This window comes from Oryza sativa, chromosome 10, assembly GCF_034140825.1.
Source record: "Oryza sativa Japonica Group chromosome 10, ASM3414082v1".
NCBI lineage: Eukaryota > Viridiplantae > Streptophyta > Magnoliopsida > Poales > Poaceae > Oryza > Oryza sativa.
In genome coordinates this window covers 5,900,949-5,914,281 of record NC_089044.1, presented here as the reverse complement: position 1 = coordinate 5,914,281, position 13,333 = coordinate 5,900,949, and the positions used below count along the sequence as shown (strand labels likewise).

The 13,333-nt window shown below is 40.3% G+C and overlaps 2 protein-coding genes across 3 annotated transcripts; both read right to left on the bottom strand.

Moving 5' to 3' along the window:
- Positions 1-976: 976 nt before the first annotated feature.
- LOC136353763 (uncharacterized) lies at positions 977-4,183 on the bottom strand. The gene is made up of 3 exons (XM_066304978.1): positions 4,063-4,183; positions 3,860-3,990; positions 977-3,007 (listed from the first exon to the last, which is right to left on the bottom strand). The coding sequence occupies exons 2-3, from the start codon at positions 3,871-3,873 to the stop codon at positions 997-999; spliced, it is 2,025 nt and encodes a 674-aa protein (XP_066161075.1). The 5' UTR covers positions 3,874-3,990; positions 4,063-4,183; the 3' UTR covers positions 977-996.
- A 1,344-nt stretch (positions 4,184-5,527) lies between these two features.
- LOC4348217 (uncharacterized) lies at positions 5,528-12,956 on the bottom strand. Of its 2 annotated transcripts, none has more exons than XM_015757343.3 (2): positions 12,819-12,956; positions 5,528-7,714 (listed from the first exon to the last, which is right to left on the bottom strand). In XM_015757343.3, the coding sequence occupies exons 1-2, from the start codon at positions 12,821-12,823 to the stop codon at positions 5,707-5,709; spliced, it is 2,013 nt and encodes a 670-aa protein (XP_015612829.1). In that variant the 5' UTR covers positions 12,824-12,956; the 3' UTR covers positions 5,528-5,706. The 2 variants fall into 2 exon arrangements, with proteins under 2 accessions (XP_015612829.1, XP_015612830.1); XM_015757344.3 differs by lacking the exon at positions 12,819-12,956 and adding an exon at positions 8,494-8,632.
- Between the last annotated feature and the right edge of the window lie 377 nt (positions 12,957-13,333).

Genomic DNA, 13,333 nt, shown 5'->3' with positions numbered 1-13,333 from the left:
TCCTTGGCCCCATGAGGGGCGCGATGACGGACAGCGGATCCAGCGCCGCCGCCCTCGGGAGGGGCGGATCCGCCTCCCCGGCCCCAGTCCTCGTTGACTACTACGGCGACAACGTCGACAGTAGCGGACTATGGTGAGCACCACGATGGCGGTGGTGCCGGCCACGGCAACGTTAGGGTTTCAATCGGCGGCATGCTAGGGTTTCGGCGGATTTGGTGTTTTGGAATTTTTATTTTTTTCGCTGAAATTTTTTTCGCGTGCGGTCGGTATTGGTGACCGCATGCAAAAATGCGGTTGTGCTGACCACACGGGTAGACTCCAGGATGCGGACCGTCTAGCCGCTTGTGAAAATCGATTCTGACTGCCTGCGAAAATCGATTTTGTAGTAGTGCCATATGTCTTAAGATCATGTCACTAGGCTGCTAAGAGCCCATATGACTTTGAAAAAAGAAAAATTTTTGTTTGCCTCGCATCAATAATCAAAAGGGAGCTAAGAAAGTAAGAAAATATGAACCTCAATTTGAAAAAGAATTCAATTGCAAAATGATCGAAAGAATTCTTGATAGAAAGTTGCTAGACAAAATATCAGACATGAGAAAAGCAGTTTTAGCATAAGAACACAAGGTTTGTACTAATTAACAAACAAATCAACAGAACCAAGGAAATACCTTAGATAATAGAAACCATGCAACTTCTGAAACTTAAGTTTATATGAAGATGCAAATGGCGCTGGCAGCGATAGTCCGAGCTAACATACATATACACATACAGGGGCGGATCCAGGCCTTGGACAGCTATGGCTCAAACCCTAGGCCTGAGATCCATTCATATAAATTTCAGAAAAGTGTATGAATTTGTAGAGAATTTGGGTAAGAAAATAGAGTTGAACCCTATAGGTGTGGCTCCATTCATATAAACTTCTAGCAGGCTCCACCACTGTATACATAGTTACATACATACAAGAGAATTTCTCGAAACAAACTTGAATTGGTTTAATCAAAACTTTCCTGGTTTCATGTCCGACCTTAGAAAAGGAATGCCAAGAATAACCAGTAGGATCCTGACATGTGTGACGAACTCGCCACCAGTGCTGAGATGCTTGGCATGGAACTGAGCCCCACAGTTTGGTCCAAGGTAGCACAGCATCTCAATCCACACCATGGAGATGAGCTCCCAACGCTGAGCTCCGTTGCTTATCTTGAGAAGGTGATCGGTGATCACACGGCCACGACTAAAGCATGGCTCAGTCACCCCGGGTGACTGCCGCACATACCGCAAGAGTGTCTTCTCATCATGGACGGTGGAAGCTCGAATGATGCGCTTCAGCAGGCGGCGTGCCTTACCAAGCCGAAAATGCCCATTGGTGCCACTCATCACGTCACGCTTCACGACGAGGTACATTACATATCTCGACAGCTCCATGCTCGGAACCCTGCACGGGGAGCGATCATCCTTGTCGGCGAACCAGCACATCTCCGTCGCGATGTGCCAAACAATGACGGTCATTGGAAAATACAAGACGGTATCGATGATGCCATCGGTTAGTATCCCTTGAGCAATGTCATCTTGGATTCTCCCCTCCTGCAGCCACCACTGCAACCACATGCCACTGTACTTGCTGGAATCCCAGTCCCAGTAGTCACTTACACTACGGGTGGTGGCAACCTCAGTCAATTTGTCCAATACGAGCTTTTTCAGTTCAGGAGAGACCGTCTTACTCATGTCGATGTCAGGCATGATACCCGTCTTCCTCACTACCCATCCGCATATTATGCTGCCACGTTCTTCTTGGATGCATGCGTCGATCAGGTTATACTGCGGTATCTTCTCCGACCAGAGGGGTTTGCTCCATGGATTAACAAATCTGACAAGGCTGAAAACACAGCCAAACAAGCCACCTGTTTGGTGTAACTGCAACCAATATGATGAGATGAGCTTGAAGATGGAGGATATGTCCAGGGTGACAGCACCAACTAGCAGTACATAGGACACCATTGCATCTTCTCTTCTGTAGTTGAATGGCCCCTTTAGATCGGTCCCTACAAACAACCTTAGGGCTACCGAGGTTGAGCAAAACGTAATCAGCCGGGCGATTACGCTGTAGACAAGGCCAAGGCGGAACTGAAGCGCCCCATACTTAGTGTACATGTAGTCATAGATCAGTGAGAGTTGGATCTCAACCAGCTTATAAGCCATCTCCACCTGTGTGTCGGGATCTGAACTACGAAGCTTCTCGACGGTTCTCTCAATGATAGTGTCTTCTTTAGACGACCATACCAGGAAAGGGGTCATGTCAGTCAGAAAACCTAGGCATATCCGAAGGCCCTCGCCGGCAGCCATCACCAGGCCCTGGTAAGCTTCATCAGCTTCTCTTATTCTTCCATCACGGACATCTAGATCCTGCACTTCCTTCCCCGGGAAAATATTATGCAGCTCTCGGAAATAGGACTTGGCATCGATGATAACATCATCTTGTACATCCATCACATGATCTGCCACAGAATCACCTCCTGGCTCCATCGCCCTGCTAGCTGCCATGAGAACCAATATTCTCTCGACATACTTGATTGTTCCAGAGATGAACATCAGCACCAATGGCGCCAAGAGCTGCTTGTCCGGGTGCCATGACTTGACCATGATGTAGATCGCTAGGGCCACTTGGGTGACGAGACCGAGGAGGTGACGCTTCCACAGCATTGCATCCTCAATGGAGAAGGCAGAGATCGTCTCCTGGCTACCAAGGTGCAGCAGCAGGAGAGGCGTCCAGAGGAGCACGAGCTGATGATGGTGTGGATCGCCAACGTAGAGCGCCAGACGCCCTAGTGTGAAGGTCGCAATGTAGTCGGCTGACAAGTAGGCCAGCCAGAGAAGAAAGCTTAGAACACGGGAGGTGTTAGCCTTGCGAGTGCTTGAGAACAAGTGGAGGAAGACTTGCAAGCTGAAGCTCGCTAGTACCAGGCACTGGATCTCCCACTCGTTCCAGAGTTGCAGGGCACGTGCCAGTGAGCTGATCAAAGGGCCAAAGATCTACATTAGTTTCTTTGTTTAGAAACTGTACAACTGCATTAATAGAAATTCCAAATATTTTCGTGCAATTTTTTTTGTCTCTCTAAGTATCTTTATGTCCATTGAAGTATGGATCAGTCTTTTTATGTTCCAATCTATTCAAGCAGTTGTTGACAACTCCAAAAATATTCTAGGGCATAAGGTGTGACACCTACCCATCATACTCCCTCCGTCTCAAATTATAGAGCGCCTTTTTTTTAAGAAAAATCAAACTCGGTAGCTTTTGACTAATAATCATACTAGCTATATGTATACTTAGTATTATGCATGTTATATCACTAGATTCATATTTTGAAGTACTTTCATATGATGCTATAATTTCATATTTGTTGGGATCATAGAATGAAATAAAATACTAGTCAAAGTATGTTATTGAAGACCGTGTAAAAAAATATAGTCCTTATAATTTGGGACAGAGGGAGTAACACTTGTTTAGTTTAGTTAGATTTTGATCTTAAAGACTTATGCCCGTTCAAATCTTCTGAATATGAAGATTAAAAGCGGGCACGCAAAAGAGAAAGTCATTAACGTGTGATTAATTGAGTTTTATTTATTAGAAACGTGAAAAATGGATATATTTGATACTTTAAAGGAACTTTCATATAAAACGTTTTCATTTTGTGGTTTGAAAAGCATACTAACGAAAACCGAGGTAAAATCTTTATCTTTACGAGAAAAAAAGTGCTCCTCACTAGTATATTTTCTAATTTCTAATTTTACGTTCACAATAATATATGTCTTTATAGATGGAGGGAGTAACAATGTACTAGTACTAAGAAAGATGGAATATCACCTCATGCCGCTCATGACTGCAACCAGAGCGCTGCTACAACTTGTCAGCCGCTATTGCGGTCTCTGCGAGAGGAACGACCAGGAGGAGCTAGCCGGTAGGACCAGTAGAATGTTGCTGTCTTTGCTTCTCAGCTGTAGTTATCAGGACGTACATTTAATTCACAATTCACCTGCGAATTTTTTTTTAAAAAAAAATCGACTAACCTCCAACGTCGTCCATGGTCGAAATTATGCAAAGACTCCGAGGCAGATTACAGCAAGAATGGAGGATTAGGGAATTGGAGAATGCGAGATTATACCCAGAGGAATGGGATTAGCTAGGATGAAAGATTAGTGCCAATTGATGGATCTTCCGATTACATATACCAGTGCTACTGCGTAGTAGCATCTTCCTTCCCTCCTGCTCACGCCTTAACAACCTCCGATCCTTTTGTCCGGCTCACGCCATACTACAAAGCTAATCAAAAAGGTCATTCTGGATCAGAGAACTCTATTACTGCCACCAAAGTACGCCATAAGTACACTCAAGCTTGATTCTCTGGAAAATCAGTTCCTTCTGACAGACTGTCACCAGGTACTGTGCTTATACTCTTGGGCTGCAGGACCGTGATCGATCAATATCTTGTCAACGAATGCCTGGTACTCTCTCCATCCCAAAATAAACCAACATCCTAATCCTAATATAAACCAACATCGTACGGCATGTGACACATCCTAGTATGGTGAATCTGGTACTAGGATGTGTCACATCCAGTACGACCGTACGAGAGGTTGGTTTATTTTGAGACGGAGAGAGTAGATATGCAACATTCGTCCTGATAAGGGCATGTTCAACGGTTGAGCTTGATTTGAGCTCTTAATTAGTACGCATCATCAAACAGCTATCCACAAATATGTTAACAACTCAAAACACACACTTATCTATTCCCTAATTAACTTTTTTTACTACTATGCAGGACTATATGGCCATCATCTTTTCGCTTATGTTTATACTTATCGACTAAAATTTGAATTTTCAACCTTAAATGTAGAGCTGATTTTAAGGTTTTTTCATCGAAGTTTATTTTTCAGCCTTTGCTTTTAGATCATTAAGGACACGTATATAAAAGTTTTATTCACAAATTACTTTTCGTTTGTAAATATGTCGTTTCGCTTATTCCACGAATAAGCCAAACGATGGCTCTGTGTATGTTTTCTCTCGCATTTCGTGCCAAGAGTCAATGTTTTGGCATACGATCGACTCTTGTCTCTTCCCTCCCTCTATTTGGAGAAGTAGAGGGATTAGTTAAATATAAAAAGGCGAAGAACAGTGAGCCATGCTCCATTCAGTCATATTTCTTTGTTAATCTACAGAATCAGGAAAATCGAATACAGTTTGCAGGTATGAGGTTTGCATATCTGTTTCAACATCCTCCAAACTCTAAATAGATCAACCATGAGAAGTTAAACATAGCACTACACAGAGAGAGAGAGAGAGAGACTCCTAGATGATACAGAATACAAATTAATTTCCATAACTCGAAAAATTATCTATAGATATAACTAAAATTTTGCAGTGAAAATTTTCTACTGCCAGAGTAATCATTCGTACCTTCTAAGACGTATCAGACAGGAGGAAAGCAGCTTTAGCATAAGGAACACAAGATTTGAACTTACAACAAACAACAAATCAACAGAACCAAGTAAATACTTTAGATAATAGAAAATCAGGCATTTTCTGAAACTTAGGTTTATGCAAAGATACATACGACTGGAACAAACAGCCCAAGCTAACATAAATACATAGTGACACACATACAAAGGGGTTTTCTCGAAACAAAGCTGCAGGCGCAATCATTAGTTTCTTTCTCAGAATTTCCCTGGTTTCATGTCAGACCTGAGAAAAGGAATGCCAAGAACAACCAGTAGGATCCTGACATGCGTGACAAACTCACCACCAGTGCTCAAATGCTTGGCATGGAACTGAGCCCCGCAATTGGGTCCAAGATAGCACAACATCTCGATCCACAGCATGGAGATTAGCTCCCAGCGCAGAGCTCTGTTGCTTATTTTGAGAAGGTGCTCAGAGATTGCCCGGCCACGACCGAAGCATGGTTCGGTCACCTGGCCGGTTGCCTGTCGTGCATACTTCAGGAGCCCCCTCTCATCACTGATACCCCGTCCTTCAAGGATGCGCTTCACCTGGCGGCGTGCCTTGCCAAGCTCAAAGTGTCCATTGCTGCCACTCATCACATCCCGTTTTGCAACGAGGTACATGACATACCTTGACAGCTCCATGCTCGGGGCCCTGCATGGGGAATAGTCATCCTCGTCGGCGAACCAGCACATCTCCGTCGCGATGTGCCAAACAATGACTGTCATTGGAAAATACAAGTCAGTGTCGGTTATGCCATCAGTTAGTATTCCTTGAGCTATGTCAGCTTGGATTCTCCCCTCCTGCAGCCACCACTGCAACCACATGCCACGGTACTTGCTGAAATCCCAGTCCCAGTAATCACTTACACTCCGGGTGCTTGCTACCTCGAACAGTTTGTCCAGTACCAATTTCTTCAGTTCAGGAGAGACTGTATTACTCATATTGATGTCAGACACAATGCCTGTCCTCCTCATCACCCAACCGCATATTATGCCACCACGTTCTTCTTGGATGCATGCATCAATCAAGTTATACTGCGCTATCTTCTCTGACCACAGTGGTTTGCTCCCTGCATGAACACACTTGGCAAGACTGAAAGAACAGCCAAACAAGCCACCTCTCCGGTGTAACTGCAGCCAATATGACGAGATAAGCATGAAGATGGAGGATATGTCCAGTGTGATTGCACCGGCTAGCAGAACGTAGGACACCATGACATCTTCTCTGCTGTAGTTGAATGGCCCCTTGAGATTGGCACCCACAAACAAGCCTAGGGCTGCCAAAGTTGAGAAAAATGTAATGAGCCGCTCGATTCCGCTGCTGACAAGGCCAAGGCGGAACTGAAGTGCCCCATACTTGGTGTATAAGTAATCATAGATAAGTGAGAGCTGGATCTCCACCAGTTTATAAGCCATCTGCACTTGTGTTTCAGGATTTGAAGTACGGAGCTTCTTAATGGCACTATCAATTATAGTGTCTGTGTTAGACCATACCAGGAAAGGGGTCATGTCTGTCAGAAAATCAAGGCATAACCGGAAGCCCTTGCCAGCAGCCATCACCAGACCCTCATAGCCATCGTCATCTGTTCTTCTTCCTCCATTGTGACCTTCAATGTCCAGCACATTCTTCCCAGGGAAAATACTATGCAACTCATCAAAATAGGATTTAGCGTCTAAGATAACATCGTCTTGTACCCCCAGCACATGATCTGCCATGGAATCGCTCCCTGGCGACATTGAGCTGCTGGCAGTCATAAGTGCCCATGTTCTCTCCGCATACTTGATTGTTCCAGAAATGAACATAAGCACCAAGGGCCCCAAAAGTTGCTTGTCCGGACGCCATGACTTTGCTACGATATAAATTGCCAGGGCCACCTGGGAGACGAGGCCAAGGAGGTGACGCTTCCACAGCATTGCATCCTCAATGGAGAAGGCCGAAATTGTCTCTTGGCTACCAAGATGCAGCAGCAGGAGCGGTGTCCAGAAGAGCACAAGCTGATGGCGTGGATCATCAACGTGGAGCGTCAGGCGACCCAGCGTGAATGTTGCAACGTAGTCGGCTAACAAGTATGCCAGCCAAAGCAGCGAGCTTAATAACCGGGAGGTGTTACCCTTGCGAATGCTAGAGAAGAAGTGAAGGAACACTTGCAAGCTAAAGCTCGCAAGCACAAGGCACTGGATCTCCCACTCATTCCAGAACTGCTGGGCATTCGCCACTAAACTGGATCAAAGGACCAAAAATCCCATGTTAGTTGTCAATCAAACTACTCCCTCATTTCCTAAATGTTTGATGCCGTTGACTTTTTTAAACATGTTTGATCGTTTGTCTTATTCAAAAAAATTTGTGAAATGTGTAAAACTATATGTATAAATAAAAATATTTAACAATAAATCAAATGATAGGAAAAAAATTAATAATTACTTAAATTTTTTGAATAAGATGAATGGTCAAATATTTTTTAAAAAGTCAACGGTGTCAAACATTTTGGGATGGAGGGAGTAGTTATCAAGCCATGCAACTACCTGGAGAATAATTCCAAAAACGTTTTATGAAAAATTTGAATGCATTTTTACAGTTTGAACTTCATATCAGTTTTTAGATGTTCCTGTTGAGATTCCCCCCTCCCCCCACCCCCCAAAAAAAAAAAATCCCTGCTAAGATTGAACCATAAAATCTTCCCTCTTAGAGATTACTGAGTTTCCTCACACAAACTGTTTCAACAAACACACCAAAACATAAGCTTTTAACACCCACATATTCGTGTGTGATATTTATGCGATACAATGCCTTCTACACAAGAGTCCATACAAGTCTATTGATAGCAGGGGTAACGGGTTAACACTTATTAACACTATCGGTATCGTAAAAAATTTCGGCGGTCACCCGAAATTTCAAAATTCTACAGAAGTTTCGAACAAAATTTACAAACGCATTTTGGAATCGGAAGAAATTTCTGCAGCAGTCCTGCGACTTCATTGAGCAGCAAAGGGGGAAGGTACCTGGAATCCTACAGCCGGATCGGGAAGAGCCGCAGCCGCGAGAGGGGTTGGCGAGTCGCGAGCGCCGCCGCGGCCATACGCCGGGAGGAGTGGGCTGCCGCTGCCGCCGTGCAGTGCAGGGAAGCTCGGGCGAACCATCGAGGGGATTTTTTTTTTTTTAGAACTCCTTTCGAGGGGATTGACCGATTGAAATGGGATGTTAGGAAGAACAGAGTTTTTCTCCTTTTTTTTATTAAGACCAATTTGACCGAAATTTTCACCTGGATGTGACTGACTACCAGGCCCACTGATATATGCAAAGATAAAAATTCTCTGATTAACTTTATATTCTAATTATCCCTCGATGGCTCGAAGGCTATTTAAAATATATGATTGGAACAAATGTAGAAATTTGGCAAATCATATGAGAGGAACAAATGTAGAATTTTGACATAAATGTGACAAAATTTAGGGTTAGGAATTTGATGAGAGATAAAGGCTTGTATGAGTTTTTTTTAATCAGGTTGAACGTCATATTTGGTTCCCTTCAAAACTCATATGGATTAAGGTATTCCTTTGTATTCCACCTTTATTAAAAAAAACATTTAAAAAAGAAATCTGGTAGGACTAAAATCTAAAAATTCTGACCCCAAAGTATGAAACAGGTGATGATTTTGTAGGTGGTTTTGGTCACTTGGACTACAGTGAGAATAATAACACGACAATGAATTTGGCTTGTCCTTTGGTTGGAGGAATTGTGTCCTATTATAGGGAAAAAAATATAGTCATTTAAAACAAAAGATTGATTCTTACAAATTCCATTGTCTATAGGTTTTTTGGAAGAGAATAAACATGAGGTTACTACGTTTTTCCTTGTATATCATTCATATGATAATTTATAACTTACCTATTTTTTAAGTTCTTAATAGAAATCTATTAACTTATTAAAGGAATAGAAAAATGAGCCTCCACGTTCGTTCTCACGGCTTAGAAATTCCCACATTAATCGGAGAAAAAGAAAAACATAGTCCATATAGAAATACAATTTAAAAATAGTGGAAATTCGGAAGTAAAAAAATAAGAAATATTGGAAGAGGAGACTAGAGTCCATATAGAAATACAATTTAGAAATAGTTGAAATTCGGAATTAAAAATAAGCAATATTGGAAGAGGAGACTGGAGTCCATATAGAAATACAATTTATAAATAACTGAAATTCGGAATTAAAAAATAAAGAATATTAAAAGAAGATCATAGAGTCCATATAGAAATACAATTAATAAATAATAGAAATTCAGAATTAAAAATAAGGAATATTAGAAGTAGAGTATAGAGTCCATATAAAAATACAATTAAGAAATAATAGAAATTTGGATTAAAAATAAGGAATATTAAAAGTAGAGTATAGAGTCCATATAGGAATTTAAAACTAACTAAAATTTGAATTAAACATAATAAAATTAAAAGTAGAGTTTAGAGTCCGTATAAAAATATAATTTACAAATAACTAAAATTCAGAATTTAAACAAAACGTGAGAAGAACAGTCTAAAGTCAATATAGGAATACAATTTAGAAGTAACTGAAATTTGAAATTAAAACTTAAAAATATTAAAAGATGAGTTTAGAGTCCACATAGAAATACAATTAGAAGTAATACAAATTTCAAAATTAGAAATAAATAATATTAGAAGAAGAGACTAGAGTCTATATGGAAATACAATTTACAGATAACGAAAATTCAGAATTAAAAATATATTGAAAGATGACTCTAGAGTTCATATAAGAATATAATTTACAAATAACTAAAAGTTGATATTAAAAATAATTAATAACTAACACAAATATAAAATACAATATGAATATTACACATTAGTAGTTCGTAAAATTAGTACAAAATTTAAAATTATATTATCATTTTAATATAATTGAATAATACATTAAGGAAACATATATGCTATTGTACGAGAGAAAATATAATGATGCTAGCCGCGCAATCTGCGCGGACCACCGTGCTAGTTTAATGAACATGATATTCCACTCATACGTTTTTTATTTGTTTCAGTATTTTCACATTTTCTAAAAAGAACAAGTAAGATGCTCTCGGAACCAAAGCACATCAATGTCAACATGTAATTCCGGGTTCATTGATTAGAGAGAAACAAAGATGCTAGATTGGTTTCAGTAAAATACATCAACGAGTTGCTCCCGCAAGCAATACCACTCTATGTGTTATTTGAACCAATTTCTGCAAATTAGGAGGTAGAATACTTGATTATGATTAAGGGGATTAAGTAGAACAATCTGATATTGGTGGTGTTTAAATCCCCTGAAGATGAAGATGAAGATAAACATAAATATTAAGTGTTTCACGTAAAACGAGGTGGTAATAACGGGTGATTAATTGATTTTAAATTATTACAAACTTGAAAAATGGATTAATCTTATAATTTAGAATAATTTTCATATAGAAAGTTTCCGCACGAAACGCACCGTTTAGCAGTTCGAAAAGCGTGCCACTTCTATCCAAAAGTTTATCCAGTTTTGGTTGGAGAAAAGAACAAGGCAAACCCAGATTAGAAAACATTTTTTTTTCAAGGAACATCTCATTTTAGCTGGTCCCTAATAAAACACATGTTAAAGAGTTAAAGTAATAGAGATTTTCCTATCCAAAATTAATCTCGATATGTAATATGAGGGGGAGCTATCCGATCTTTTTCAAAATATCATATGGTAAAATGTTTTAGCTGACCGCAAGTGCAATATTAAGTTATATATAGTGAAACAAAACAATCAGCCTCTGAGACATTCAAAAATTTTGTGAAACACGGTAATTCACATGTTGAAACATATTGCTTTCACGTATGAAAAATTAAGTTATCACTGTTTGAAACATATGTTTTCTTTATCAGAATATAATCATGTGATATCTTGTTGTAAAGATTTGATTATTAGGAATTCAACGGTGTAATCGAATCATTGATCGGATAAGTAGTTTAGGAGAAAATTTATTTTAAAGATCACTAAATACATAAATACATACATGTATGCATCCATGGAATACAGAGAGAGCCACTAGAATGGCATGAGAGAGTAGATGCATGAACATCTGATACTTTGTCGGATGGCATGAGAGAGTAGATGCATGAACATCTGATACTTTGTCGGTTACTAGTGAAACATTAAACAAAAAATTCAGTTATTAAAATATTTTTTAAAACACACATAAAACATATCGCTACCATGTCTAAAACGTTGCATTTTAACGGTTTGAAACATATGTTTTTTCTTTCTTTGGAATATAATAACTTGATATCTTGTTGCAAAGATTTAATTATAATAAATATAATGATGTGATCGGAGCATAGATTGAAAAATTAGTTTAGAAGAAAAATATTTTGAAAATTATTATATGCATGCATGGATGGGTATCCACATGCATAGGTGGAGTGGATAGGAAGCTACAAAGGCTGTTAATCCGGAGTTTTGGCCCGTGCGTGGACGGCAGATGCAAAGTATTTTCTGTAATATGAGTCAATTAGGAATGGTGAGATAACTAATTCTTCTTGACCAAGAGCTGTTCGATGAAATTAATTAGCTAATAATTTGCTGGGTCAATATATTCTTCTTCATCCAAAAGGAAATAATTTTAGGCATATGACAGATTATGACCGTGAGAGCTAGCAATTGCAATTTATGTAAGAAAACATATTTTCCATATCCCATTTTGTATGGATATAATATATCAGTAATATGGATAAATCATATATGTGGCAGGCATCTAGTACACTACGAAAGCTGCAAAAGATCTGTTTGAAGAGCTTTTAGCCCGCTAGTGGCCTGCAGATTCCGCTAGAATCTCAAACTCTCTCAAACAGATCCATCTATTGTCCATAAAAAGGTAACGATGGTCACAGCAATGCATCATCTACTTCCATTGTAAATTTTGCGAGCTACTCTTTGAACTTCTTAATATTAAAAAAGATCAAAACTAAATGAATAGCAATAAAAAATAGATTTAAATACATTTTCGTTTATCCGTAGCAAAGCACAGCCATTTAGCAACTATGCTAAGAATATATAGTCATGTAATCAAGAAAATAAACTAAAAGACAAAAGCTAAGAAATATAGCTTTTTCTGTTTCTCAAATTTTGGCTAATAGTCAGCTGCTTCTCCAAATCTTGCTTCATAAATAGAACTAAAACCACATTAAAAATAAGAAATAATGCTACAAGACCAAACCAAACCCAACCAAAGCAACATTAAGGCAGGGTGCTAGATACAACCTACCAACGAAAGCTACATTGCAGGGTGCTACATACAAGCTGCAGAAGGATGGTTACTTACCCCATGGCTGATGGCTCAATGGCCGCAAACTACAGAATCTTTCCGTTTCTCTGGTAGGGGAGAGAGGTTAGAGGAGGAGCTCCATGGCCGCCAGCCGGGGGATCTGGGATCGCTGTGTGTAAGGGTAAGTCGTCGTGCAAGTCGCGATGCCTGTCTTCATGTGCATTTAATTAACCTCAAACCCCACGGGCCAGGGGGAAAAAACAAAGACGTCAAGGCCTCATCAGTCATCAGTCGCGATTAATATGTTTTCAAGGACAAAAGCATTTTTGCAAGTGGCCAAAAGCAATTTTTGTAAGCGGAGGAGAGGACCGCCAACAAACCAACGACCGTGAAAATCATCCATTTTTGCAGGCGGGGCAATGGCCCGCCTGCGAAAATCCAATAAAAAAAATCGCCTTGCTGCCACTGCCCTCCCGCGGCCTCCCTCCGGCCGGATCTGGGAGGGGAGTGGAGGGGAGGGGAGCCGCCCACGTCGTTGCCGCCGCCGACGCCCTCCCCTGTCCACCCTCCGA